General features: G+C 46.3%; 1 protein-coding gene across 10 annotated transcripts in view; it reads right to left on the bottom strand.

Moving 5' to 3' along the window:
• Positions 1–27,004, bottom strand: part of SEPTIN6 (septin 6) — a 111,423-nt gene that overhangs the window by 15,690 nt on the left and 68,729 nt on the right. For all 10 annotated transcript variants that reach the window (XR_009547591.1, XR_009547588.1, XR_009547587.1 and 7 more), the window contains 4 exons: positions 25,773–25,934; positions 15,685–15,781; positions 11,920–12,088; positions 5,268–5,400 (listed from right to left, as the gene is read on the bottom strand). Coding sequence is in view for 4 of the 10 variants with exons in the window: in XM_060183271.1 (XP_060039254.1) it covers positions 5,268–5,400; positions 11,920–12,088; positions 15,685–15,781; positions 25,773–25,934 (561 nt within the window). In the remaining 6 variants the exon portion in view is untranslated. The remainder of the gene's footprint in view (positions 1–5,267; positions 5,401–11,919; positions 12,089–15,684; positions 15,782–25,772; positions 25,935–27,004) is intronic.

Below are 27,004 nucleotides of genomic sequence, written 5' to 3'. Positions count from 1 at the left end.
CCCAACTTAATTATTAAAAAACTTAATTTATCTATTTACTGGATAGGTACAAAGAGAAATAGAGAGGGAAGGGGGAGATAGAGAAGGAGAGAGATCGAGACCTGCAGCATTGTCTTACCATTCCTGACCCATCACCCCCATTCAGGTGGGGACTGAGGGCTTGATCTTGGATCCTTGTGCACTGAACATATGTGCTACCACCCAGCCCTCACTTATTATTTTTCACTGGGGCCTTGGGCCCGAGTGATTCCATTGCTCCAAGCAGATGCCTTTGTTTTGCCAGATATAGTGTAAGAGGCAGAAGGAGGAGAGAGATACAATAGAACTGTTCCACCACTGGGGAAGTTTCCCCTTGGCATGGTGTTCCCATGTAATCTTGGCATGGTAGTGGTGGTGGGGTTCAAACAGTCCCCTCCTACTGTTTTATGACCAAGTTTCTGCTGCTGAGTAAGTCTGAAAACCATGTATTCTGCTTAATAAAGTGTTTTTTATTTATGAGGGATGGAAAGAGGGAGGATCACATCACTGGCACATGTGATGCCGGGTATCGAACTCAGAACCTCATGCTTGAGAGGTCGACACTCTTTGCACTGCAGCAAATCCCGGCTCACAATAAAACATTCTACTTTTTTTTTTTCTTTAAAGAAAGTTGCCACACATGGATGGAATTGGGGGTGATTATGCTTAGCAAAATAGGTCAAGAGGTGAAAGACAACTACCAGCTAGTTTTACTCATATGTGGAATCTAGTGAACGGAGACACGTAAATCTGGAAAAACCAAAAACAAAACAGAAGCCAGCAAACTGTTTCTTTCTTTTTTTTAAATTTTATTTATTTTCCCTTTTGTTGCCCTTGTTGTTTTTATTGTTGTAGTTATTATTGTTGTTGTTGGATAGGACAGAGAGAAATGGAGAGAGGAGGGGAAGACAGAGAGGGGGAAAGAAAGACAGACACCTGCAGACCTGCTTCACCGCCTGTGAAGGGCCTCCCCTGCAGGTGGGGATCTGGGGGCTCGAACTCGGATCCTTAAGTTGGTCCTTGCACTTTGCGCCACATGCGCTTAACCCGCTGCGCTACCGCCCAACTCCCCAGCAAACTGTTTCTAAGACCTGTGAGAACTATGGTGATTATTACTAGGAGGTGGGAGGGTGGGGATACAGAACTCAGGTGGTGGGCATGGTATGGAACTATTAACTGAAATCTCACAATCCTGTCACAAACTATTAACCACAAATTAAACACACACACACACACACACACACACACACACACACACACGGTTGGTAATACTGGGTAGTTAGAAAAGTCATAGTGGGGAGTCGGTGGTAGCGCAGTGGTTGAGCGCAGGTGGCGCTGAAGCTCAAGGACCGGCGTAAGGATCCCGGTTCGAGCCCCCGGCTCCCCACCTGCAGGGGAGTCGCTTCACAGGCGGTGAAGCAGGTCTGCAGGTGTCTATCTTTCTCTCCCCCTCTCTGTCTTCCTCTTCCCCTCCATTTCTCTTTGTCCTATCCAACAATGATACCAATAACAACAATAATAACTACAACAATTAAAAAAGGCAACAAAAAGGGAATAAATTAAAAAAAAGACAAAAAAAAAAAAAGAAAAGTCATAGTGTCTTTTTTTCTTTGCCAAAAGGTTTCATGACTTTTCTTTTCTTTTCTTCTCTTTTCTTTTCTTTTCTTTTCTTTTCGTCTCCAGGGTTACTTCTGAGGTTTGGTACCTGCACTATGAATCCACTTCTCCTGGAGGTCATTTTTTCCATTTTGTTGCCCTTGTTGTTGCTATTATTATTATTGCCATTGCTATTGTTGGATAGGACAGAAAGAAATGAAAGGGGGGGAGACAGAGAGGGGGGAGAGAAAGATAGACACATGCAGACCTGCTTCACTGCCTGTGAAGTGTCCCCCGCCTCCCTGCAGGTAGGGATCCAGGAGCTCAAACCAGGATCCTCATGCCGATCCTTGCACTTCACCTGCTACTCTATCACCTGGCTCCTTTTCCTCTCTATTTCTTTCTGGCTCTACTAGAAATAAAGAAGGAAATGGCTGGGAGCAATACAGTTATCATACCGGCACTAAGCTCCAGTGATAAGTTAGGTGGCAGAAAAAAAATAAACAAAGTTCAACTCTTGAAAAAAAAAAAAAGCCACCTCATTGTCATCACAATCTCTGGAGGTCGTTCTGTTTAGTCTGCCTTTTTGTGGAGGCAGAAGATCAGAGTTAAGGGCTCAAGGTCAAGCCACCCAAGGTCAAGCTGTTTGTCAGAACATTACACAATGAGTTTCCCTGGGGTGAAAAGGGGTTGACCTCCTGCCTTTGCTGATCGCCTCTGATCAGGGGCCCAGTGTGGACTCCAGAGGACACCTCAGCCATGCTAGAGCTAGGCAAAGCAAATACTGCTTCTGCAACTGGGGAGGAAAAGACAGTCTCACTATCTGGAAAGCAGGGCCAAGGGATAGCTCGCTCACTCAGCAGCATACACGCCTCATCTTGCACAGAGGCCCTGCTCAAGGCCAGGTACCCCAAGGAAGTACCACTGCGCTATGTGTGAGAGGGGAAGTTCTGGTGCTGTACACGAATAAAAAAGAGTGAAAAAGTCAGCCTGGGAGCAGTGAAATGGCACATGTGTGTGGTCCCCCAAAATAAAAATGGAATAAGTACAGACCTCAATTTTTTTTTAAACCAAATAATGCTCATCTGGTTGATGGCAGCACCAAGGACCTGGAGGTTCATAAGCACCTGGAGCTTATGAACCTCAGGCATGAAAAGTCTATTGCTCAAACCACTATGCTATCTTCCTCTGGCCTAAAACTTCAGATATGACCACAAAGAGGTTTCACTGACCCTGAGGAGAGTCAAATAGCCAAAGGAGAACAAGAAGAATGTTCCAGTAGTACCCAGGAGGTGGTGCAGTGGATGGGGCGTTGCACTCTTCAAGTATGAGAGTCAGAGTTGGATTCTTGGCATTGCACAAGCCAAAGTGATGATCGAGTGTTCTCTTTCCCCCCTCCCCGCTCTCTTCATAAATAAATCTTTAAAAAAAAATTGTGCCGTATTGCACCAAAGTAAAAGACTCTGGGGTGGTGGTGGTGGGGGGAGTTCAGGTCCTGGAACATGATGGCAGAGGACCTAGTGGGGGTTGTATTGCTATGTGGAAAACTGAGAGATCTTATGATGTACAAACTACTGTATTTACTGTCGACTATAAAACATTAAACCTCCAATAAAGAAATAAAAAAAAATTAGACAAGGAAGCTGGGCGGTGGCGCAGCAGATTAAGCGTACGTGGCGGAAAGTTCACAGACTGGCATCAGGATCCCAGTTCAAGCCCCCGGCTCCTCACCTGCAGGGGAGTCACTTCACAAGCAGTGAAGGAGGTCTGCAGGTGTCTATCTTTCTCTCCCTCTCTGTCTTCCCCTCCTCTCTTGATTTCTCTCTGTACTATCCAACAACAACCAACGACAGCAGTAACAACAACAATAATAACAATGACAATAAACAACAAGGGCAACAAAAGGGGGAAAAATAGACAATACATTTATCCCACCTGCATATTAGCTGTTGGGCTCACACAAAAATTAGTAAAGTCATGGCCCCAGGGAATATACCTAAAAATAGACTTCGTAGCTTTTATCAACATGAAGACCCCAAATCTGCTCTATTCTTACCTTTAGATACCTGATTATTAAGCATTTTTTCTGCTTTATATCTTAATGCTTTTTAGCCACCAAGTTGCAGATGCTACCATGATGCCAACCTGACTTCCCTGGGCAGATGACATCACCAGTGTGTCCTGGAACCCCACCTCCCCAGAGCCCTACCCTACTAGGGAAAGACAGAAATAGGCTGGGCATATGGATCAACCTGTCAATGTCCATGTCCAGCAGAGCAATTACAGAAGCCAGAACTCATACCTTCTGCTCCCCATAAAGATCTTTGGTCCATACTCCAGAGGGATAAAGAATAGGGAAACTTCCAGTGGAAGGGATGGGATATGGAACTCTGGTAGCGGAAAGTACATGGAATTGTACCCCTCTTATCCTACAATCTTGTTGATCATTATTAAATCAGTAATTTTTTTTAAAGAAAGAAAAAAGAGACAATGGCCATAGTCAACAAGGGAGACAATAGCTTAATGGTTCTGCAAAAGATTTCCATGCCCAAGGATCTGAAATCTCAAGTTACATCCCTCTAGCACTGCCATAGACCGGAGCTCAGCAGTGCTCTGTTAAAAAGAGGTGGTGCAGTGCATAAAGTATGAGAATCACAAGTTAGAGCCCACACCCTGCAATGTATATGCTAGAGTGATGCTCTGGTTCCCACCCTCCTTCCCTCTTCTGTCACTAATAAATAAAAGCTAATTATATATCTTAAATATTTATTTATTTGTAAAAGAACATTCTAGCATGTCCCTGTGATGTCTAGATCCAGGAGCAAACATTGCCATCTGTGACAACCCACTCTGAATAGGGAAAAGCAGAAAGAGAAAGAAAGAAAGAAAGAAAGAAAGAAAGAAAGAAAGGAGGAAAGGAAGGAAGGAAGGAAGGAAGGAAGGAAGGAAGGAAGGGAGGGAGGGAGGGAGGGAAGATTGTTTGGGGCCAGGCGGTAGCACTGTGTGTGCACATGGCACGAAGCACAAGGAAGGAAGGACGGAAACAGAGCACTACTCAGCTCTGGATTATGCTGGTGCTGGGGATTCAATTTGGGATTATAGAGCACTAACTCCCACAGAAAGAGTAACATCTGGGCCTTTTTTTTTTTTTTATCAGAGCACTGCTCAGCTTATAGTGGTGCAAGAGATCGAACCTGGGACTTTGGAGCCTCAGGCATGAGAATCTCTTTTCAAAACCATTATGCTATCTATCCCTGCCCAAGAATTATTTTAAAAAAATATTTTATTTATTTATTATTGAATAAAGCCGGAGAGAAATTGAGAAGAGAGGAGGAGATAGAAAGGGAGAGAGAAAGAGAGACACCTGCAGCCATGCTTCACCACTTGCGAAGCATTTCCCCCCTGCAGGTGGGGGACCAGGGGCTTGAACCTGCATCCTGCGCACTTTGATATGTGTGCTTAACCAGGTGTACCACTGCCTGGCCCCACATCTGGGCCTTATAACCCACAGCCATTCTGCACCAGCCTGGGTGGGATCTCCTCCCCCCCCAACTAGGACTGGGCCCATCCTTGCCGGAGTCTATGGAAGTCCCTGCCCCAGTTCAGAATCCACATTACCTCCCCACCCACCCGGCCGGCTGGGGTCCACTGACCTCTTTCTCAGCCTCTTTGAGTTCAGCTTCTTTCTCTTTGACTCTCTGGACGAACATCTGTCTCATCTCCTCTTCTTTCTTCTGGAGCTCTCCTAAGAACTCATTCCTCTTGGCCTCGTACGTCTCCTGTAAACTGAGAGCAGGGAGCAGGTTAATGTCCATTTCCAGGTTATAGGGTAGGTCCTGGGACTATATCCTAAGGAACCAAACACATCCATCCCATCCAAAAAGATCTGTGTACACCTATATTCATAGCAGCACAATCAGTAATAGTCAAAACCTGGAAGCAACCCTGGTGTCCAGTACCAGATGAGTGGCTGAGCGAGGCCAGCTTTGGGCTGAGAACAGAGACTGAAAGCTTTCTCAGGCTGAGAGCAGCCTCCCACTTGCCTCCGGAAGTCTGACGCTTCCGGAGAGGAAACCCAGCCCCAATCAAGGGTGCTACCAACTGAGGAATTATACATGTAGGGTCTTTTGCTTTTCTTTTTTTCAATATTGTGTTTATTTATTTTAATAAGAAAAAAAGACAGAGGGAAAGAGGTCAGAGCACTGCTCAGCTCTGGCTTATTGTGATGCTGGAGACTGAACCTTAGAACTTTTGAGCCTCAGGCACGAAAGTCATTTTGCATAACCATTAAGCTGCCTCCTCAGGCCAAATGTAGGGTGTTTTTTTTTTGTTTTGTTTTGTTTTTTACTAGAACACTACTCAGCTTTATGGTGGTACAGAAGATTCAACCTGGGACTCTGGAGCTTTAGGAATGAGACCCTCTTTGCATAACCATTATGTTATTTACCCCTACCCCTAAATGTAGGGCTTTTATGAGGCATCAAGCATCCAGATGGGACAGTACTACTACGACTATTATCATTTTTTGCCACTGCTCCTCACGCCTTCTCCCTGTAGGCACTTCATGTGGTGGCCTGGGGATCAAAGCTACATGTTCACTCTACTGAATGAGGTCCTCAGGCCTCCCCATCTCATCCCCCCTCCCCCATCTGACATGGAAAAGCACAACTATCAGCAGAATAATCCACTTTCAAAACCACTCTTTTGCCTAGAAAGTAATATTATTATTAATTATTGTTACTGCCAGAGCACTGCTGAGTTTGGGTTTCTGGTGGTGCTGAGGATTGAACCTTAGACCTCAGAGTCTCAGACCTGGAAGCCTTTTACAGGCTATCTCCCCAACCATTAGTTCAGTATTTTTGATGTCACTACTAAGCGCTATGTGCCAGGCACTTTTCTAGCCAAGTTTCTTCCTTCCTTTCCTTTCTTTCTTTCTTTCTTTCTTTCTTTCTTTCTTTCTTTCTTTCTATCTCTCTCTTCCTTCCTTCTTTCCTTTCTTTTTTCTTTTTTCTTTCTTGTCAGAGTACGGTTCAGCTCTGGCTTATGGTGGTGTTGGAGATTGAACCTGTGACTTTGGGGCCTCAGGCATGAGAGTCTCGTTCCTAGCCAACTTTTATTATTATTGTTGTTAATTTCTTAAAATATTTATTTATTCCCTTTTGTTACCCTTTTTTTAAATTGTTGTAGTTATTGTTGTTGCTTTCGTCGATGTTGGATAGGACAGAGAGAACTGGAGAGAGATGGGGAAGACAGAGAGGGGGAGAGGAGAGACAGCTGCAGACCTGATTCACTGCCTATAAAGCGACTCCCCTACAGGTGGGGAGCCAGGGGCTCGAACTGGGATCCTTAATATTGGTCCTTGCGCTTCGCGCCACCTGCGCTTAACCCACTGTGATACTGCCCAACTCCCTATTATTATTTTAAAATTTTTCCCTTTTGAGTTCTGGGAGTGTGATGCCTCCGGTTCTGTTTTTTTTTTTTTTTTCTCAAGATTGTTTTGGCAATTCTGGGTCTTTTCTGGTTCCAGATAAACATTTGTAGCATTTGTTCTATTCTCCTAAAAAATGTGCTTGGGATCTTGATAGGGATAGCATCAATTTTGTAGGTGGCTCTGGGTAGCATATTCATTTTGATGATGTTAATTCTACCAACCCATGAACATGGAATATCTTTCCACTTCTTTGTGTCTTTTTCAATTTCCTTGAGTAGTGACTCATAATTTTCAGTATACAAGTCTTTCACTTCTTTGGTTAGGTTTACTCCTAGATTATTGTATTATAGGGCCATTGTCATCAAAACTGCTTGGTACTGGAACATGAATAGACACACTGACCAGTGGAATAGAATTGAGAGCCCAGAAGTGAGCCCCCACACCTATGGACATCTAATCTTTGACAAAGGGGGTCAGACTATTAAATGGGGAAAGCAGAGTCTCTTTAACAAATGGTGTTGGAAACAATGGGTTGAGACATGCAGAAGAATGAAACTGAACCACTGTTTTTCACCAAATACAAAAGTAAATTCCAAGTGGATCAAGGACTTGGGTGTTAGGCCACAAATTATCAGATACTTAGAAGAAAATATTGGCAGAACTCTTTTCTGCATAAATTTTAAAGACATCTTCAATGAAACGAATCCAATTACAAAGAAGATTAAGGCAAGTATAAACCTATGGGACTACATCAAATTAAAAAGCTTCTTCACAGAAAAAGAAACCACTACCCAAACCAAGAGATCCCTCACAGAATGAGAGGAGATTTTTACATGCCATACATCAGACAAGAGTTTAATAACCAACATATACAAAGAGCTTGCCAAACTCAACAACAAGACAACAAATAACCCCATCCAAAAATGGGGGGAGGACATGGACAGAAAGAGATCCAGAAGACCGAGAAACACATGAAAATATGCTCTAAGTCTCTGATTGTCAGAGAAATGCAAATAAAGACAACAACGAGATACCACTTCACTCCTGTGAGAATGTCATACATCAGAAAAGGTAACAGCAGCAAATGCTGGAGAGGGTGTGGGGCTCAAAGGAACTCTCCTGCACTGCTGGTGGTAATGTCAATGGGTCCAACCTCTGTGGAGAACAGTCTGGAGAACTCTCAGAAGGCTAGAAATGGACCTACCCTATGACCCTGCAATTCCTCTCCTGGGGGTATATCCTAAGGAACCCAACATATCCATCCAAAAAGATCTGTGTACACATATGTTCTTGCCAGCACAATTTGTAATAGCTAAAACCTGGAAACAACCCAGATGTCCAACAACAGATGAGTGGCTGACCAAGTTATGGTCTATATACACAATGGAATACTACTCAGCTGTAAAAAAAATGGTGACCTCACCGTTTTCAGCCGATCTTGGATTGACCTTGAAAAAATCATGTTGAGTGAAATAAGTCAGAAACAGAAGGATGAATATGGGATGATCTCACTCTCAGGCCGAAGTTGAAAAACAAGATCAGAAAAGAAAACACAAGTAGAACCTGAAATGGAACTGGTGTATCACACCAAAGTAAAAGACTCTGGGGTGGGTGGGTGGGTGGGTGGGGAGAATACAGGTCCAAGAAGGATTCAGACGACCTAGTGGGGGTTGTATTGTTATATGGGAAACTGGGGAATGTTATGCATGTACAAACTATTGTACTTACTGTTGAATGCAAAACATTAATTCCCCAATTAAAAAAAAAAGAGAAAAAATTTCCCTTTTGTTGTCCTTGTTATTATTGATGTTGTTATTGCTATTGTTGGATAGGACAGAGAGAGGAGGGGAAGGCAGAGAGTGGGAGATATGGGAGATAAAGATAGACACCTGCAGACCTACTTCACTACCTATGAAGCGAACCCCCTCCAGGTGGGAAGACGGGGGCTAGAACTGGGATTCTGATTCTGGTCCTTGTGCTTTGCGCCACCTGTACTTAACCTGCTGTGCTCCACCCTAGCCAACTTTTTAAAAAAATATTTTTATTTATTAATGAGAAAGATAGGAGTTGAGAGAAAGAACCAGACATCCATCTGATACATTTGCTGCCAGGGATCGAAGTCAGGACCTCGTGCTTGAGAGTCCAGTGCTTTATTTACTGTGCCACCTCCCAGACCATGCCAACTTAAAAAATTTTTACTTTAATGAGAAATATATAGGCAGAAGAGATGGAGACCAGAGTACTGTGCAGCTCTGGCTTCTGGTGGTGCTAGGGATTGAACCTGGGAGCTCAGAGCCTCAGGCACGAGTCTTTTGGAGTACAATTACGCTGTGTCCCTTACCCTTAGATCGCTATTGTTGATGTTACCACATGTCACTGCATATACCAAAAACAAACAAACAAACAAACAAACAAAACAGGCCTGCTCATTCTTTGCAGAACCACTCTGCTGTCTGCCTAGCCTCACAACCTTTGGAAAAGCACAGGTGCCGCCATGTGAGCTGCTTGACAGGATACCAGCTTCGCAGGAAGTTCAGCTCAGCTGGACTCTCCGGGCCAAACTGAAACCATCTTGCCTTTTGCCATGTATAGGGCTTGGGATTAAGCTCTGTGTGGTATTAATAATCCTTACTTATGCCCAGGAACTTCCTGCAAAGCTGGTATCCTGTCAAGCAGCTCACATGGTGTCGCCTGCGCCTTTCCAAAGATTGATCATAATGGAACAAGAAATATCAGTAATGCAGAATTTTTCAGGAGACTCCAAGAGGAAGAATTGTAGGGGGTTGGGCGGTAGCACAGCAGGTTAAGCGCACGGACCAGCGTAAAGATCCCGGTTTGAGCCCCCGGCTCCCCACCTGCAAGGGAGTCACTTCACAAGCAGTGAAGCAGGTCTGCAGGTGTCTATCTTTCTCTCCTCTCTCCATTTCTCTCTGTCCTGTCCAACAACAAATGACATTAACAACAACAATAATAGCCACAACAAGGCTACAACAACAAGGGAAACAAAAGGGGGCAAAAATGGCCTCCAGGAGCAGTGGATTCATGGTGCAGGCACTGAGTCCCAGCAATAACCCTGGAGGTAAAAAAAAAAAAAAGAATAATTGTTTCCCTGTTTATCTACACCACTTCCTCTAATATTCCCCCTAAAATACAAGAAAAGATTGGTGGCTCCCACAGTGCAGGGGCCACCTTACATAGCATAATTAATAAATGGAAAGTTACGGTACCCGCCTAGATATAATGGGCCTTTTAAAAAAAAGTTTTATTATTGCTATTATTGATGTCGTCAACCGAGATCCTTAGTCGGTCCTCGCACTTTGCGTCATGTGTGCTTAACCCGCTGCGCTACCGCCCAACTCCCACAATGGGCCTTTTAATCTACCACCCACTATTATGCCTCAAACATTATACTATCTACCCTCCGCCCTGTATGCCCCCACTTCCTTACAGGAATAGTACACGAGAATCTAGGTGACATAGTGAGCATATAAGGAAGATAGATTTCAGTTAGAAATCTTAACTTTATGGAGAGGCTCTCCAGGTCAGCACCACCTTGTTGCCTTTTCAGTAAGGAACAAAACAAAACTCCGTGGTCAAACAACGGAACAGATTTTATGAAAAAAATGGGGCTATTCAGGAGTCGTGCGGTAGCGCAGTGGGTTAAGCGCACGTGGCGCAAAGCGCAAGGACCGGCGTAAGGATCCTGATTAAAGCCCCTGGCCCCCCACCTGCAGGGGAGTCGCTTCACAGGTGGTGAAGCAGGTCTGCAGGTGTCTATCTTTCTCTCTCCCTCTCTGTCTTCCCCATCTCTCTCCATTTCTCTCTGTCCTATCCAACAACAACGACATCACTAACAACAACAATTAACTACAACAATAAAACAGCAAAGCCAATGAAAGGGAATAAATAAATATTTTAAAAAATCTTATCAAATCCATTTTGGTGCTGTTCAATTTGTTTAAGGCCCCTAGAAACATAACAAGCTTGAACTTTCTTGAATTTTCAATGAACCATGGCTTCTGACACAAAGGGGCAAGAGGATGGCATAAACATACATAACAGGTAGAATTAATAATCTTAATCAATAGGACGTCTGCCTAGCACACAGGTACAGGAACAACAAAAGACGTAGAAATGTAATGTGATCTCTAGGGAGAAAATTACCCCCAGAATGTAAGAAATGTTCCACGAAGCAGGATGTGATGTGATGATCTAAACCCTATGAGACTATAAAGTTCTGGGGAGTCAGGCGGTAGTGCAGCAGGTTAAGTGCATGTGGCACAAAGCACAAGGACTGGCATAAGGATCCCGGTTCGAGCCCCCGCTCCCCATCTACAGGGGAGTGAAGCAGGTCTGTAGGTGTCTATCTTTCTCTCCCCCTCTGTCTTCCTCCCTCTCTACATTTCTCTCTGTCTTATCCAACAATGATGACATCAACAATAGTAACTACAACAATAAAAACAACAAGAGCAACAAAAAGGAAATACATAAATATTTTTTTTTAATTAAGAATAAAATAAAATAAAGTTCTGCCTGAGCACGGCAGAGATGCCTGCTTGAGCTTGACTCAGCATCAACTCACTCATCTCTCATTCTTTCTCATTTGCACTGACTCCCCTCCTCCTTCGGGATCCCAGAGACCTGCTGGGCCTGGCCCCCGGCTTTGGACAAGGCCCCGCTCGCCCCTCTGCAATGCGCGTGGACACATGTTAGCTGTCTTGCCTCCCAAGCGCTCTGCCAAGCAGGGAGTCGGTGTGGGCCCAGCAGGTGTGAGGTGGTAGCCTGCCCCCCCCCGCCCCCCCGTGTAGGCTGATAGGTGACACGGCGCGGCTCTGCGCACCTGTGTCTCATGGGCAAGGGGGAGGAAGCACTACCTGAAGGGTTTGCTGTCTGGGTCGGTGTCCTGGAAACCCATCTCCTCCAGCTTGCAGCGGCGGTACAGCTCATAGTGGCGGCTGTGGGTCTGTTCGCGGAGGTCCTCCATGTTGACACGGATCAGCATCTCGCGCAGCTTCACGAAGTCGCAGTGGGCCTCGTTCTCGACTGCACAGGCGCGGTGGAGAGGAGGGCACAGTAAGGCAGGTTGGGAAAATTAGACATGGCTGGCTGGGACAAATGTGTCCCTTTTCACTCTGGACACTGAAAGCCTGTAGAGTTGCCTCTTCATTAACATTTTTTCCTCTCTTTCCTTTCTAGTTCATTTTGACAGGAAAGAGAGAAACTGAGAGGGAAGGAGGAGGAAGAGAGAGAGAACTTCTAAACCTACTGTCCAAGTGAGCTATTTTGCCTGCCCAAAAACAACTCTCTCAAACCTTCAGTAGTGGGGGTGGCTGCCTCTCCTGGGAAGTGAACATGTGTAACTCATCTAGCCGGTAAACTTTAAGACTCTTCTCTATAGCCATGAGTAACTATATCGCAGCTGGTAATTGCTTATTTTGCCGTACCTAAAATATAACATCCCGTACTGCTGTACTGCCATAATAAAGCTTTGATTGTTAAAACCTGCTCCCAGCCATACCACAGCCAAATAATTTTCATTACAACATCCCATCACTTACAAGGAAGCTTCCCTACTGTTATCTCTTTGACTCTCTCTCAGCTCTTTCCCTTCTCTGGCTCTATCTAAAATAATACTAAATAAAATAAGAACAACAGGAAAGAAGGTCTTCAGTCATCAAGTGTAGAGGTTCTGAATGATACTCTGCGCTCGCTCGCACTCTTGCTCTCTCTCATTTAAAAAAAAAATTAGAGTGGGGGTAGATAGCATAATGGTTATGGCAAAGAGACTCTCATGTTTGAGGCTCTGAGGCCCCAGGTTCAATCCACAATGCCACCACAAGCCAGACCTGAGCCAGTGCTCATGTGTTCCTGTGGGTTCACACCCACCCAGCCTGTCTGAGCTATAGCCCTGTACTGTCTTCGACATGAGTCATTATCAAAATTATTTCCAGGGGGCCGGGTGGTGGCACGCCCAAGTAGAGCGCTCACAAATGTCCCCATACACAAGGACTTGGATTCAAGCCCACGGTCCCCACCTGTGTGCAGGGGGTGGGGGTGTGGAGGTGGGGGTGGGGAGGCACTTCATGAGTGGTAATGCAGGTCTCTCTCCTCTCTTTTTATTTATCTATTTATTTTAAAGATTTTACTTATTTATTAATGAGAAAGATGGAGGGAGGGAGAGAGAGAGGACACAACAGACATCACTCTGGTACATGTGCTGCCCGAGACCGAACCTGGGACGTCATGCTTAAGAGTTCAATGTTATACCCACTACACCACCTCCCAGACCACGGACTCTCTCCTTCTCTATCCATCTTTATCTCCCCCTTCTCCCTCTCAATTTCTGTCTCAATCAAAAAGAAGAAAGAGTTGTCGTGTAGGCACCAAGTCCCAGCAATAACCCTGGTAACAAATAATTAAAATCATATCCAGGGGCTAGGAGATGGCTCACCAGGCAAAATACATACCTTACTTTGTGTGACGCCCTGACACCACACGAATGCCTCAATGACAGTGGAGCGATGCCCTGGTGTCCCTCCTCCCTTTCAAACTACAGAATAAACAACTTAGGTCGTGGAAGTGACTTTGCAACACCACGCACGCTCAAGACCTTGGGTTCAGTACCAGCTGGCACATCAAAAAAGAAAAAAAAGGAATTGGGTGGTAGTGCAGCGGGTTAAGCGCACGTGCCACAAAACGCAAGGACTGATGGTAAGGATCCCAGTTCGAGCCCCTGGCTCCCAACCTGCAGGGGAGTCACTTCACAAGCGGTGAAGCAGGTCTGCAGGTGTCTATCTTTCTCTCCCCCTCCTCTCTCCACTTCTCTCTGTCCTATGCAACAAAGACAACAACAATAATAACTACAACAATAAAACAAGGGCAACAAAAGGGAATAAATAAATAAATAAATAAATATTTTTTTAAAAGAAAAGAAAAAAAACCACACATATTCTTCTAGGAACTTCTCAGGACCACCGCCCTCATTTCCGGATAGTGATCCCTGGTGGCTTGTCTAAGGACCAACTCTAAGGCCCCTACAGGCTTCTCAGTCAATACATAGTGTCGTACACACCTGAGCAGAACTGTGAATCTAAACTCAGACAAAAAAACTTCTAGGCCAGGTGGTGCACCTAGTAGAGAGCACACATCATCATATTCAAGCACCTGGGTTCACACCCCTGGTCCCCACCTGCAGGGTGGAAACTTCATGAGCAGTGGAGCAGTGCTGCATGTGTCTCCTCCTTCTCCTTTCTGTTTCACTCTCTCCCTCTCACCCTCTACCCAAAAAAGTGGCTGACAGGAGTGGTGGTGTCACAAAGGCACTGAGCCCCAGCTATAACCCTGCTACTGCAAAAAAAGGGGGGGGCGGTGGTGGAGCACCTGGTTGAGCGTACATGTTACAATGCTCAAGGAACCCAGGTTCGAGCCTTCGGTCCCCACCCACAGGGGGAAAGTTCTGCTAGTGATCACGCAGGGCTGCAGGTGTCTCTCCCTCTCTATCACCCCCTTCCTTCTCCATTTCTGTCTGTCTCTACCTGATAAAGAAAGATAATTTAAAATAATAATAATAATAATAATGGCAAAGGGATGGAGAGATAACATAATGGTTCTGCAAAAGACTTTCATGACTAAATCTCTGAGGGCCCAGGTTCAATGCCCAGCACCATCATCAGCCAGAGCTGAGGAGGAAGCTGACAAGGAAGGAAGGAAGGAAGGAAGGAAGGAAGGAAGGAAGGAAGGAAGGAAGGAGAGGAAGAAAAGTAGGAATGGAAGGAAAGGGAAGGGAAGGGGATTTGGCACATAAAATCCATGTAAGAGTGCTGGGGAAATAGGGTAGATATTAGGACACTTTAAAACGAAATCCTCCCACACAGATACCGCTGGCAAAGATAGATTCCAGCTGGACTGAAAATAGATTCTACAAACAGAAGGGGGAAAAAAATAAGAGAATATTTTTACGGCTTTGGGGGTAGAGAAGGTTTCTTTCCTTAAAAAAAAAAAACCTACTTATTTGATAAGACAGTGAAAAATGGAGAGGAGAAAGTGAGATAGGGAGAAAGAAAGACATCTGCAGCCCTGTTCGTGAAGCTTTCCCACTGTAGGTGGGGACCAGGGGACTTGAATGTGGGTCCTTGCACACTGTAATGTGAACGCTCAACCAGGGGTGCCAGTGCCCACCACTTCTCCCTTTGAAAACTTTTTTTTTAGAGAGAGGGTACAGAGAGGGGGGAGAGAGGGAGAGGGGAAGAGAGGGGAAAACTACAGCACTGAAGCTTCCTGTAATGTAGTGGAGGCTGGGTTCAAAGCACCCTATCCAGGTGAGCTGACTCCCTTCCCTGACCACATATTCCTACTCGTCTCCAGGTGTTCGTGTGCGTGCGTGCGTGTGTGTGTGTGTGCGTGTGTGTGTGTGTCAAGGAGATGCACTTTCCAGCCTGTCCCTCACCTGGCTGCAGGGTTACCTTTCTATTTTCTTCCAGGGAGGCCTTCCCTCTTCAGCAGTCTGAGTTAGGATAAGGCTGCCACGAGCCACACCTCTGGTTGTGTGAGGCCCCAACCACAGGGTGGGGGATGGGAGAAGACTGGACACCTGTGAATGGCAGTGAGAGCCAGATGGAGGGCTCCCCATTTGCACTCACCCTGCACTGTGCCCCAAGGGTACTGGCGCGCCTTCATCATCTTGTTGCCAATCTTGAGCTCCTCAGTGCTGCCAATCACAGCGAAGGGCAGGTGGGCCTGGAACACAAGGTGAACAGGAACTCAGACCCCCAGCGTGACGCTTCCCAGCAAGTTGTCTCTCAGACCCCAGCCTCCAACCTTCCCGCTACTGTGCCAAGCTGGCACCCATCCATCGCATGGCAAGACCCCGCAGGCCAAGGGGTGGCCAAAGGCAGTGAATACACACAACAGTGGGTGGACACACAGCAGGTCGAGCAGAGACACCTTTGCAAAGAGAGGAGAGGGTGGACTGAGTGGGGACCCCATGTGGGATCACTGGCTCCCTGGAGTGTAAGAGTACTGGGAAAGGGGTAGGGGGAGTGTCCTGCGCCCACATAGGGACTGAACTGCTGTCATTCTCTCAACTGTCATTCTTCCCCAGTGCAGGAACACCTGGAAGTCAAGCTCACCGTGACTCTGCTGGGCTGTTTTGGGTGCTGTAGAAAACACATTCCTGGGGGCCGGGCAGTAGCACAGCAGGTTAAGCGCACGTGGCGCAAAGCGCAAGGACACGCTCAAGGATTCCAGTTCAAGCCCCCAGCTTCCCACCTGCAGGGGTGGGTCGCCTTACAAGCGGTGAAGCAAGTCTGCGGGTGTTTATCTTCCTCTCCCTCTTTCTGTCTTCCCCTCCTCTCGATTTCTATCTGTCCTCTCCAACAACAATGACAGCAAGAAGAACATCAATAACAATAATGATAAACAACAAGGGCAACAAAAGGGAAAAAATAGCCTCCAGGAGTAGTGGATTCACAGTGCAAGCACCGAGCTCCAACAATAACCCTGGAGGCAAAAAATTAAATATATATATATATATATATATATATATATATATATATACACACAAAAAAAACACATTCCTGGGGGCCGGGTGGGGGCACACCTGGTTGAGCACATACATTACCAGGTGCAAGGACCCAAGTTCAAGTCCCTACTCCCCACCTGCAGGGGGGGAAGTTCATGAGGGGTAAAGTTAAGATTGCAGGTGTTATTCTGTCTCTCTCCTTCTCACTCTTCCCCTCCTTTCAATTTCTCTGTCCCAAAATAGGAAAACAACAACAACAACAACAAAACCAGGAAAAACTGGCCACTAGAAGCAGTGGGTTTGTAGTGCCCACACTGAGCCCCATCAAAAACCTGTTAGCAATAATAAAGAATAAAAAGAGAAAGAGGGTGGTGGTGCAACTGGTTGAGCTCACATATTACAATGTGCAAGGACCCAGGTTCGAGCCCCCGGTCCCCACCTGCAAGGGAAAAGCTTTGTGAGTGGGGAAGCAGTGCTGCAGGTGTCTCTCTCCCTATCACCCTCTTCTCTCTTGTCTCTATCTAACAAATAAAGATAATAAAAGAATTTTTTTTAAAAAAAGAGAGAGAGAAGGAGAATAAGATGCATTTTGTTATCCTCTAGGAGCTGAAGCCAAATTGCATATCCGAAAACAACGAAGAACAAATAGGGCCAGGAGTTTAAATGTCCTGGCTGGTGTCCTGTGTATAATAGGTGCTTTATAAATACATCCAGCTGCCGGGCTAGCTTCGCGGGCAGGAGAGAGACGACCAGGAACTCATGGCTGAGCAATCCCTCATTTATTAATCAGATACATCACCTTTTATGCATCTCTTCACTGGAAGTGGCAAGGGGAAAGGAAATGACTAGGAGAGGGGGCGGAGCAAAAAAGAACAGGAACAGAACATAGAAAGCTTCCATCTAACCAGTGGGGATTAAACCAATACCCTTTGGGCAGGGCAGGTCTCAGGCAAGACAGTGATTATGTAAATAGATCACAACATCAAGCAATGCAGCAGACCTGGCGTAATGAACAACATCTAGCATGGCCATGGGAGGTAGGAAAGGGCAAAAAGGCAACGTACAAGGTGACCGGGAGATAGCCCAACAGAATCTCAAACCTGAGGCTCTGATGTCCCAGGTTCAATCCCTAGCACCACCATAAACCAGAGCTGAGTAGTGCTGTGGTAAGAAGGAAGGAAGGAAGGAAGGAAGGAAGGAAGGAAGGAAGGAAGGAAGGAAGGAAGGAGGGAGGGAGGGAGGGAGGGAGGGAGGAAGGGAGGGAGGAAGATAGGCAGGCTACATAAGAAGCAAGGTAGTGGGTTGTCTGGAAAACAGGTTTCAAGCACTGAGTTTCATCCTAACGGAATCACTAGGAAAAAAAAAAAAACCTTGACAAATCATACTATGTGTGCTTAACCCAGTGTGCTACTGCCTGGCCCCTAGGGTGAAACTAATTAGAGGGGCAGGGAGATGGCACACGAATGCACATGTTACCATGCACAAAAACCCAAGTTCAAGTCCTTGATCCCCACCTGCAGAGAGGAAGCTTCACAAGTGAGGAAGCTATGCTGCAGGTGTCTCTTTCTCTCTTACCATTTTTTTTTAATTTTTAAAATTTATTTATTTATTTATTGACTAGAGACAGCCAGAAATCGAGAGGGAAGGGGGTGGTAGAGATGGGAGAGAGACAGAGAGACACCTGCAAAACTGCTTCACTACTTGCAAACCTTTCCCCCTGCAGGTGGGGACTGGGGGCTCAAACCTGGGTCCTTGTGCATTGAGACATGTACGCTCAAACCGGTGCACCACCACCCAGGCTCTCTCCTACATTCTATCAAAAATTTTAAAAAAATAGAGATAACAAGTTGGTGGTGGGTGTGGTGTGCTGACACCTCTCATAGGGACATGAGAAACTCCACAAAGAAAGATAAAGAAAAATAAACCAACCTTGGGACCAGGCAGTGGTGGACACCTCTCATAGGGACATGAGAAACTCCACAAAGAAAGATAAAGAAAAATAAACCAACCTTGGGACCAGGCAGTGGTGTACCTGATACAATGCACACTTCGTCATGTACAAGAACCCAGGTTCAAGCCCCTAATTCCCTCCTGTGGAGTGGAAGCTTCACAAGTGGTAAAGTAGTGCTGCAGATGTCTCTCTCTCTCTCTCTCTCTCTCCCTATCTCCTACTTCCTCTCAGTATCTCTATCTAAAAAATAATGTCTCCCCTCCCATACAGACCCCAAAGTTCTGGTCATGTGACACAAGAGCCCAAGGCCAGTGACGGCAATGGCAGAGGGCTTAACTGAGGGAGGAGGCAAGAAATCACAGACTACCTGCCTCACTCTTGCTCCAATGACACATACGTACATACATGAGTACGTACGTACGTGTGTGTGTGTGTGTGTGTGTAACGTGTGACAAGAGAGCAGGAAAGGAGGACAGAAACACAAGAACAGAGCCATAGCGCATGCCAAGACTCCTTCGAGGGCTGCTGTTTTTCTCTCCCAAGGCAGCTGGCTGGGATGCCAGGGTTACTGGCTTCCTGTCATCTTTAAGTGACTGTGAATTGCTGAGTGGCACCTCCTGGGAGTCAGCTGGCCAGAAAAGGCATGCCAACACCAGCTCAGGCTCTGGCTCTACTCTTGAGAGAGCAATGACTTTCATGGTCACAGAAGTGTGGAGGAGGGAGCTGGGTGGTGGCGCAGCAGGTTAAGCACACATGGCACAAAGCGCATGGACCGGCATCAGGATTCCAGTTCGAGCCCCCGGCTCCCCCCTGCGGGGGGTTCACTTCACAGGTGGTGAAGCAGGTCCGCAGGTGTCTATCTTTCTCTCCCTCTCTGTCTTCCCCTCCTCTCTTCATTTCTCTCTGTCCTATCCAAGAACAACAACAGCAATAACAACAATAAACAAGGGCAACAGAAGGGGAAAATTTTAAATAAATAAATAAATAAATAAATAATAGAGGCTTAAAAAGAAAAGAAGTGTGGAGCTGAGCAGGGAGAAGGCAAACCCTACCATGCTCACAGATCTTGTGCATGGCAGCTATTTGGAGGCCAGATTTCCTACTCCCTTCTCAGGGCCCCAAAAGAGACACCCTGAGGGTGCTCCTTGAGTGGGGTGTGAGGTTAAGGTTGGGACACCTCATGCTTAAGAGTTCAATGCTGGAAGTCAGGCGGTAGCGCAGTGGGTTAAGCACACATGGCGCAATACGCAAGGACCAGCGTGAGGATCCCGGTTCGAACCCCCGGCTCCCCACCTGCAGGGGAGTCACTTCACAGGCGGTGAAGCAGGTCTGCAGGTGTCTATCTTTCTCTCCCCCTCTGTCTTCCCCTCCTCTCTCCATTTCTCTCTGTCCTATCCAACAATGACATCAATAACAACGATAATAATAACTACAACAAAAAAAACAACAAAGGCAACAAAAGGGAATAAATAAATAAATATAAAAAATAAAGAGTCCAATGCTGGGGTGGCGACCAGGTAGAAGCCACAGTCAGCCCAGGTATTATCAAATAAAGGTCTTCAACTGGCAATCATCAGAGGACCTGGGTTCAAGCCCCCAGCCACCACATGGGAACACCATGCAAAGGGGATACTTCACCAGCAGTGGAGTGATGCAAAATGGCTGCCAGAAGGCCAAAAGGGTCAATGCTTCCTGGGGTCATTCCATGGGAAATCCCTGCTAATCTGGACTGAGGGCTCATAGAAGACCCCGGAAACTCTGCCGGAGCCCAGAGTGCTTGAAAAGTGCTATTTGACAGCCTGGGGCATCTCCGGCTGGAGGCCAGCGCTGAGTGCAGAGGCCAGGAAGATGACGGAGTCACAGCTGCCATTGTGAGCACCTTGAGAATGCAGGGGACTCTGGGCTGCGTGCCTGTTCTGAGCATAGCCAACTACTGGCCCGATAAATGAGGGACTACCAGTTTGGAGATCCACTGCTCTGGAGTGACGAAGCATCTCGGAATAGCAGCGCCAATAGCACCAGATGACGCTTTTCTCCAGGCAAGGCACCCTTCCAGGTTTCCCATTCAAGTGGAGCCTGCTTTCCATCCAAAAACCCGGATCACTTGAGAGGCTGAGCACTCATCCCCCCCATTTTTCCTTAGCTAGAGACATGAGAGCGGAGAGCATGAAAGAGGTCACAGGATCGAAGCTTGTTTCAAAACACTGGGTACTAGACTTGAACCTGGGGCAAGCGCATGGCAAAGCAGCACATTATCCAAAAGAGCTAGTTTGCTACCCACTAGCCTTTTTTCTTTTCATTTTTTTAAAAGATTTTATTTATTTTTCAGGAAGATAGAAGGAGAAAGAACTAGAAAGAACCAGACATCATTCTGATACATGTGCTGCTGGGGACTGACCTCAGGACCTCATGCTTGAGAATACAACGCTTCCACTCCCCATCTGCAGAGAAGACACTTTAAGAACAATAGAGAATACAACGCTTAATCCACTACACCACCTCCCAGACCATGCCACTACCTTTTTTTCCTCCTTCTTTCTTTCTTTCTTTCTTTCTTTCTTTCTTTCTTTCTTTCTTTCTTTCTTTCTCCTTTCCTTCCTTCCTTCCACAGCCAGGCACTCCTACAAATGTAAATTCACTGTCTCTGGGACAACTTTTTTTTTTTACCCTTTTCCTTTTTTTTTTTTTTTTTTTTGTTGGCAGCAGGATTTCTTGCTTTCAGTTTATTGGATGGAAAGAGAAAGACACAACAGCTCCAAAGTTTCCCCCAGTGCAGTGGGGACCAGGACCAAAGCTGGGTCAGATGCGTGCCCAAATGGGTAGGTACACTATCCAGGCAAGCTACATTGCTGGCCCCCAACCGTTCTTTCAAAGAGAGGAAGAGACATTACAATAGCACTGGAGCTTTCCCTGGTGCTGTAGCACTCTTAAGCGGTTCTGTGGCTCAAAGCTGGGGGCTGTGCAAATGGAAGGGCTACTTCCACACCTACCCACACCCTTTGCCCCTTTGATATATATATATATATATATATATATATATATATATATATATATATATATTCTTTTAATTTTTTTCCCTCCAGGGTTATTGCTGGGACTTGGTGCCTGCACTACAAATCCACTGCTCCCAGAGGCTATTTTTTCCCTTTTGTTGTCCTTGCTGTTTATCATTGTTGTGGTTATTATTATTGTTGTTGCTGTCCTTGTTGTTGGATAGGATGGAAAGAAATGGAGAGAGATGGGGAAGACAGGGAGAAGGAGAGAAAGATAGACACCTGCAGACCTGCTTCACTGCTTGTGAAGCGACCCCCTCTGCAGGTGGGGAGCCAGGGACTTGAACCGGGATCCCTGCGTGGGTCCTTGCGCTTCACACCATGTGTGCTTAACCTGCTGCACTACCGCCTGAACCCCCCTTAATTTTTAATTAAAAGACAGTGGCCAGATGTAATAAGGATGGTGATGGAGGGCAAGGCAGTGGCACACCCAGTAGAAGGCACAAGTTACCTTGTTACCATCTGCAAGGACCTGGGTTCAAGCCCTGAGTCCCCACCTGTGAGGCAGGGGAGCGTCACAGGCGGTGAAGCAGTGCTGCAGGTGTCTCTTTCCCTCTCATCTCCCACCCCTATTTCTCTCTGTGTCATAAAGAGATAAAAATAGATAAAAATAGAGGGCCGGGTGGTAGTGCAGTGGGTTAAACACTCATGGCGCCAAGCACAAGGACTGGAGTAAGGATCCCGGTTCAAGCTCTGGTTCCCCACCTGCAGGGAAGTTGCTTCACAGGTGGTGAAGCAGGATTGCAGGTGTTTATCTTTCTCTCCTCCTCTGTCTTCCCATCTTCTCTCTATTTCCTCTCTGTCCTATCCAACAACAACAACATCATCAACAACAATAATAATAAGTACAAGGGCAACAAAAGGGAAATAAATAATAAAAAGGGAGAAAAATAAATTAAAATAAGCCACTGGGAGCAGTGGATTTGTTGTGCAGGCACCAGGCCCCAGCTATAAACCCTGATGGCAAAACAATTAAAAAAAGATGATGGGCTTTTAACTGTGAACACATCTTGGAGAGCAGGTGGTGCCTGGCTGCTGTGCTATGCAAATCCTTTGGCCGAGGCATCAGGGTGGCAGCTGATGTCATAATGATACCTTAGGGGCGGCGGTGGCAGCAGGAAAGTTTTCTAAAAATGGCTTTAATTACCAGGCTCTCCTGGGTGAGGCTCTACCCAGGCATTATGTCATTAAGAAAAAGTGATGCCTCCCTCAGCAGAGGGGGTGGGGTGGGGGGAGTGGGGAGATCTGTTCCTCGAGCAGAGGCTCTGGGAGAGAGCTATTAGCTGTCTCCTCAAAATCACAACATTGATGATTTCACAGAAACAGTATCCACACTTTGGAAGGAAGCCTGAGATGCCTTCTGACTCTCCCTTCTTCATTACTCATTCCCCTGTGGGGGGTGGGGGTGTGTGTGAACGGACCCATCATGTTTTTCGTTTTTTTTTCCCCATTCACACTCCATAAAGTGAAGCATAACCCTCCCTCATAGTTAACAGATAACCTTTCTCTAGTGTCCAGACAAATTGAAGGTCAATGTCATTCTTCCTCCCGGACTCTGAATCTGGGAATAGATGATCTCTGGAAGCCAGCCAGTCATTTTCAGCCTTCCCTTCCATTCAGCATCAATTGTCCTGGCTTTGTTTAGGCCAGGGACAGACTGTTTGCCTTTCAGCCAGGCCTGCATGGGGTTGGGAAGGGTGGCCTGGCCCAAGCTCCAGTAGCCTTGAAGAGGAAGTTGGGGGAGAGATTAGAGCCTCCTCGCAGCAATTGAGGAAAATTGCCTTGGAAGATTCAGGTTGTTGTTTTTTTTTTTTAATAAAATGAGTATTTAAACATTGCCAGGAGCCATTTCTCTGCTTGATAGATGATATGACTGGGCCCTCCTCAATCGCTATCGAACAGGCCATGGCCGGTGCGCCGCTTTGTTCCATCGCTGGGGAGCCAGAGACGACCCGAATTGCCCCTGCGGCTACAGACAGACTATGACCCACATAGTCAATGACTGCCACCTCTCCAGATTCAAAGGAGGTCTCGAAACTTTACATCAGGCTCAACCTGACGCTGTTGACTGTTGACTGGCTACGGAAGAAGGGCAAATGCTAGAAGAAGAAGCTTTGAGATAATGGAAGCCCTAGAGACAAGTGTTAATTCCCCCCTGGGCAGGCCATTTCCCCTTAGGTAAACCATTTATCAGTAATCAAGTGAGTCAACACAAGTGAGTCAACACACAGTTTGGTTTCCGCCATTTGTTGCAAGGAACATTCCCCTTTGAAGATTGCTCCCCCTCCCCCTCCTCCAGCATTCCCCCCTCCTTCCCCAAACCCTTATAATGCCTGTGAACACAATAAAATTTTGCAGCTTGATCAGAAACCTGTCTTGCTGTCGTTCTTTCATGTCTCGTGTTCCTTCATTCCAGGTCTTACTGGGTTCCTAGCCCCTGTTCACAGCCCTGCTGGTCGGGGAAACATCAGTGATAAAAATAAACATTCTATAAGAGATATGTGTAAGGGGGCCGGTAGTGCAGCGTGCTAAGCCCACTTGAAGCAAAGCACACTGACAGGCATAAGGATCCCGGTTCGAGCCCCCAGCTCCCCACCTGCAGGGGGGTCGCTTCACAAGTGGTGAAGCAGGTCTGCAGGTGTCTCTTTCTCTCCCCCTCTCTGTCTTTCCCTCCTCTCTCCAATCCGGCAATAATGACATCAATAATAATAACCACAACAATGAAAAAAACAAAGGCAACAACAACAACAAAGACCTAGGTAAGGAATGAGGGTGTTTTGCAGACACCTATGATGGTGAGATGAGAACTTGTACCTATGTGCCAACTGCCATACTATAAACCACTAATCTTCCAATTTAAACAAAGCAAAAACCAAGGAGATGCCACTTTACTACTGTGAGAATGTCCTAACATCAGAAAAGAAAGAAACACCAACTATTAGGCTGTGGGGGGTGGGGAGAAGGAACTCTCATACATCGCTGATGAATCCAACCCCTGGGGGGAATAGTCTGGAGACTAATTAGAATGGTAGAAATGGACCTATGTTATGAGACAGCAATCCCTCTCCTGGGCATGTTTCCAAAGGAAAGAAAGACACCTCTCTGAAGAGACCTATGCACACACCAATGTTCATAGCAGCACAATGTGTAATAGCCCAAGCTTTAAGCAACTCGGATGCCTAATGATGAATGAAAGGCTGAGAAAGTTACAGTACGGGGGCCAGGCGGTGGCACATGTGGTTAAGTGTTGTTAAAATTCGGAGGCTCCAGCTGGCCGGGCTAGCTTCACAGGCGGGTAACAGAGACTCGAGGACACACGGCTGGGCACGGAAGCTGTATTTTTTATTCAGGAACAACGATTCATAAACTAAACCAAACTAATCACCAAACAAAACTCTGCTGCCTCTTTCCCCCGCAGCGGCGTCAAGAACTCTCAAGAACTCTGGAACTCTGTCGGGGTTCCTTGGGGCGGGGACAAGCGGGCCCGCGAAAACTAGCAGGACTGAACCAATTTTCTTGGCAGGGGGAGGGCATACAACAGTTAAGCACACACATTACAGTGCGTAAGGACCTGGGTTCAAGCTCCTGGTCTCCACCTGCAGGGGGAAAGCTTCACCAGTGGTGAAGCAGGGCTGCAGGTGTCTCTCTGTCTCTTTCCCTCTTTAACCCTACCCTCTTAATTTCTCTCTATCTAGCCAATAAATAAATAAATAAATAAATAAATGGAACATTATGGTATATATACGCACTGAAATATTAGGCAGTCATTAAAATGACAAAGTCATTTCCTTTGCTATCTCTTGGATGGACCTCAAGGTATCATATGTTGAGTGAGATAAGTCAAAAAGAGGACAAATACTGGATGATTTTACTCACAGGAGGAACGTAAGGAAGGGTAGTAAAGAAAAACATAAGGTGAAACTTGGACTGGGTGTGTTGTATTCAACCAAAGCAAAGGATTCTGGGGAAAGACGGAAAGGGATGGAGGGGCTCTGGGCTCCAGGTGTATGATGATGGAAAAGGACCCGGGTTGAGGGAAGAGTGTTTTGCAGACACCTATCACAGCGAGATGGGAAATTGCACCCATCTGTCAACAACTACTATAAACCATTAAACCCTCCCCCATAAAGTATAACATATAACAGAGAATTTCTGTAAAAAGGAGAATGGCCAGAAAGCCACTCCTCCCAGGCTTCTACTCACATTCATGGTCCCGTTAATCTCTGCCACGGACTCGTCGTCTGTGGGGAACTGATAGATCTGGACCCCGTTGCTGACCAGCTCGCTGGTGATTTTGATTTTGAACTTTGTCAGCTCGCTCTTGGAGATGGCGTCAGATTTGGCGATGATGGGGATGATGTTCACCTGGGAGGAAGGGGTGCCGAGTGCGCCGGGTTAGTGGGCACATCGCCAACTGAGGGAGGCATGGCTTGCACCATCACGAGGAGCTCCTTCAGCGGTCAAGGGTGCAGGGGGCGGAGCTTGAACCCATGCGTGATTACCAGTTGGTAGGGGACACACTCCTGACCCCACCCTTCCTCACAACAGGGAGGGATTGCTGCCACCCTGTTATCTGAGAAGGTCAGGCAGGGAGAGGTCAAGGGGACTGTTCCAGGACACACAGCAGTGAAATGACAGATCCAGTTTTTCAGACTGACAGCTGGTGTAAATGCCCAATATTCCAGAGCAGAGGAGGAATCCAGCACCACTCAAGTTCAAGGCACTTGAGCCCTGAGCTAAGACATTTCTCCGAGATGGGACAAGGCTTTTATTGCCAGAAAGTAACTAAACTTTGTGCAACATTTTTTTAAAAAAGATCTATTTATGAGAGAGGGAGAAGAGAGAGAGATGCCATGGGTCATTCTCCCTATTTCTCATAAATACCAAATCAAATCTTTTTAAAAATAATATTTAGGGTGGTCGGGAGGTGGCACAATGTATAAAGCATTATATTCTCAAACATGAGGTCCCGAGTTCAATCCATGGCAGCACATGTACCAGAGTGGTATATGGTTCTTTCCCTTTCTCATCCTATCATTCTCTCTAATAAATATATAAAATACTTAAAAATAATATTTAGGTACATGGAGGGGGAGGTGGGGAAGGACCTCAACACCAAAGCTTCCTTCCATGTGGTGGGGCCTGGGCTCAAACCTGAGGTCACACAGGGGTTTTTTGCACACACCGAAATAGAGCATTAGCCAAATAAACTATTTGTTTTAATAGAGAAAGAAGTTTACGGAGAAGTGGGGAAGGTTAAGAGGAAGAGAGAAAGAAAGAGAGACACCTGCAATACTATTTTTCCACTTGTGAAGCTTCCCCCCTGAAGGTGGGGACCAGGGGCTTGAACCCAAGTCCTTGCACACTATATAATATGTGTACTTGACCATGTGTGCTGCTGCATGGCTCCAATGCCCTTAAAAAATTATTATTAT

The sequence above is a fragment of the Erinaceus europaeus genome, chromosome X (genome assembly GCF_950295315.1).
Source record: "Erinaceus europaeus chromosome X, mEriEur2.1, whole genome shotgun sequence".
Taxonomy (NCBI): Eukaryota; Metazoa; Chordata; class Mammalia; order Eulipotyphla; family Erinaceidae; genus Erinaceus; species Erinaceus europaeus.
Note: the sequence above shows the minus strand (reverse complement) of the source record. Positions and strands in the feature narration are given on the sequence as shown.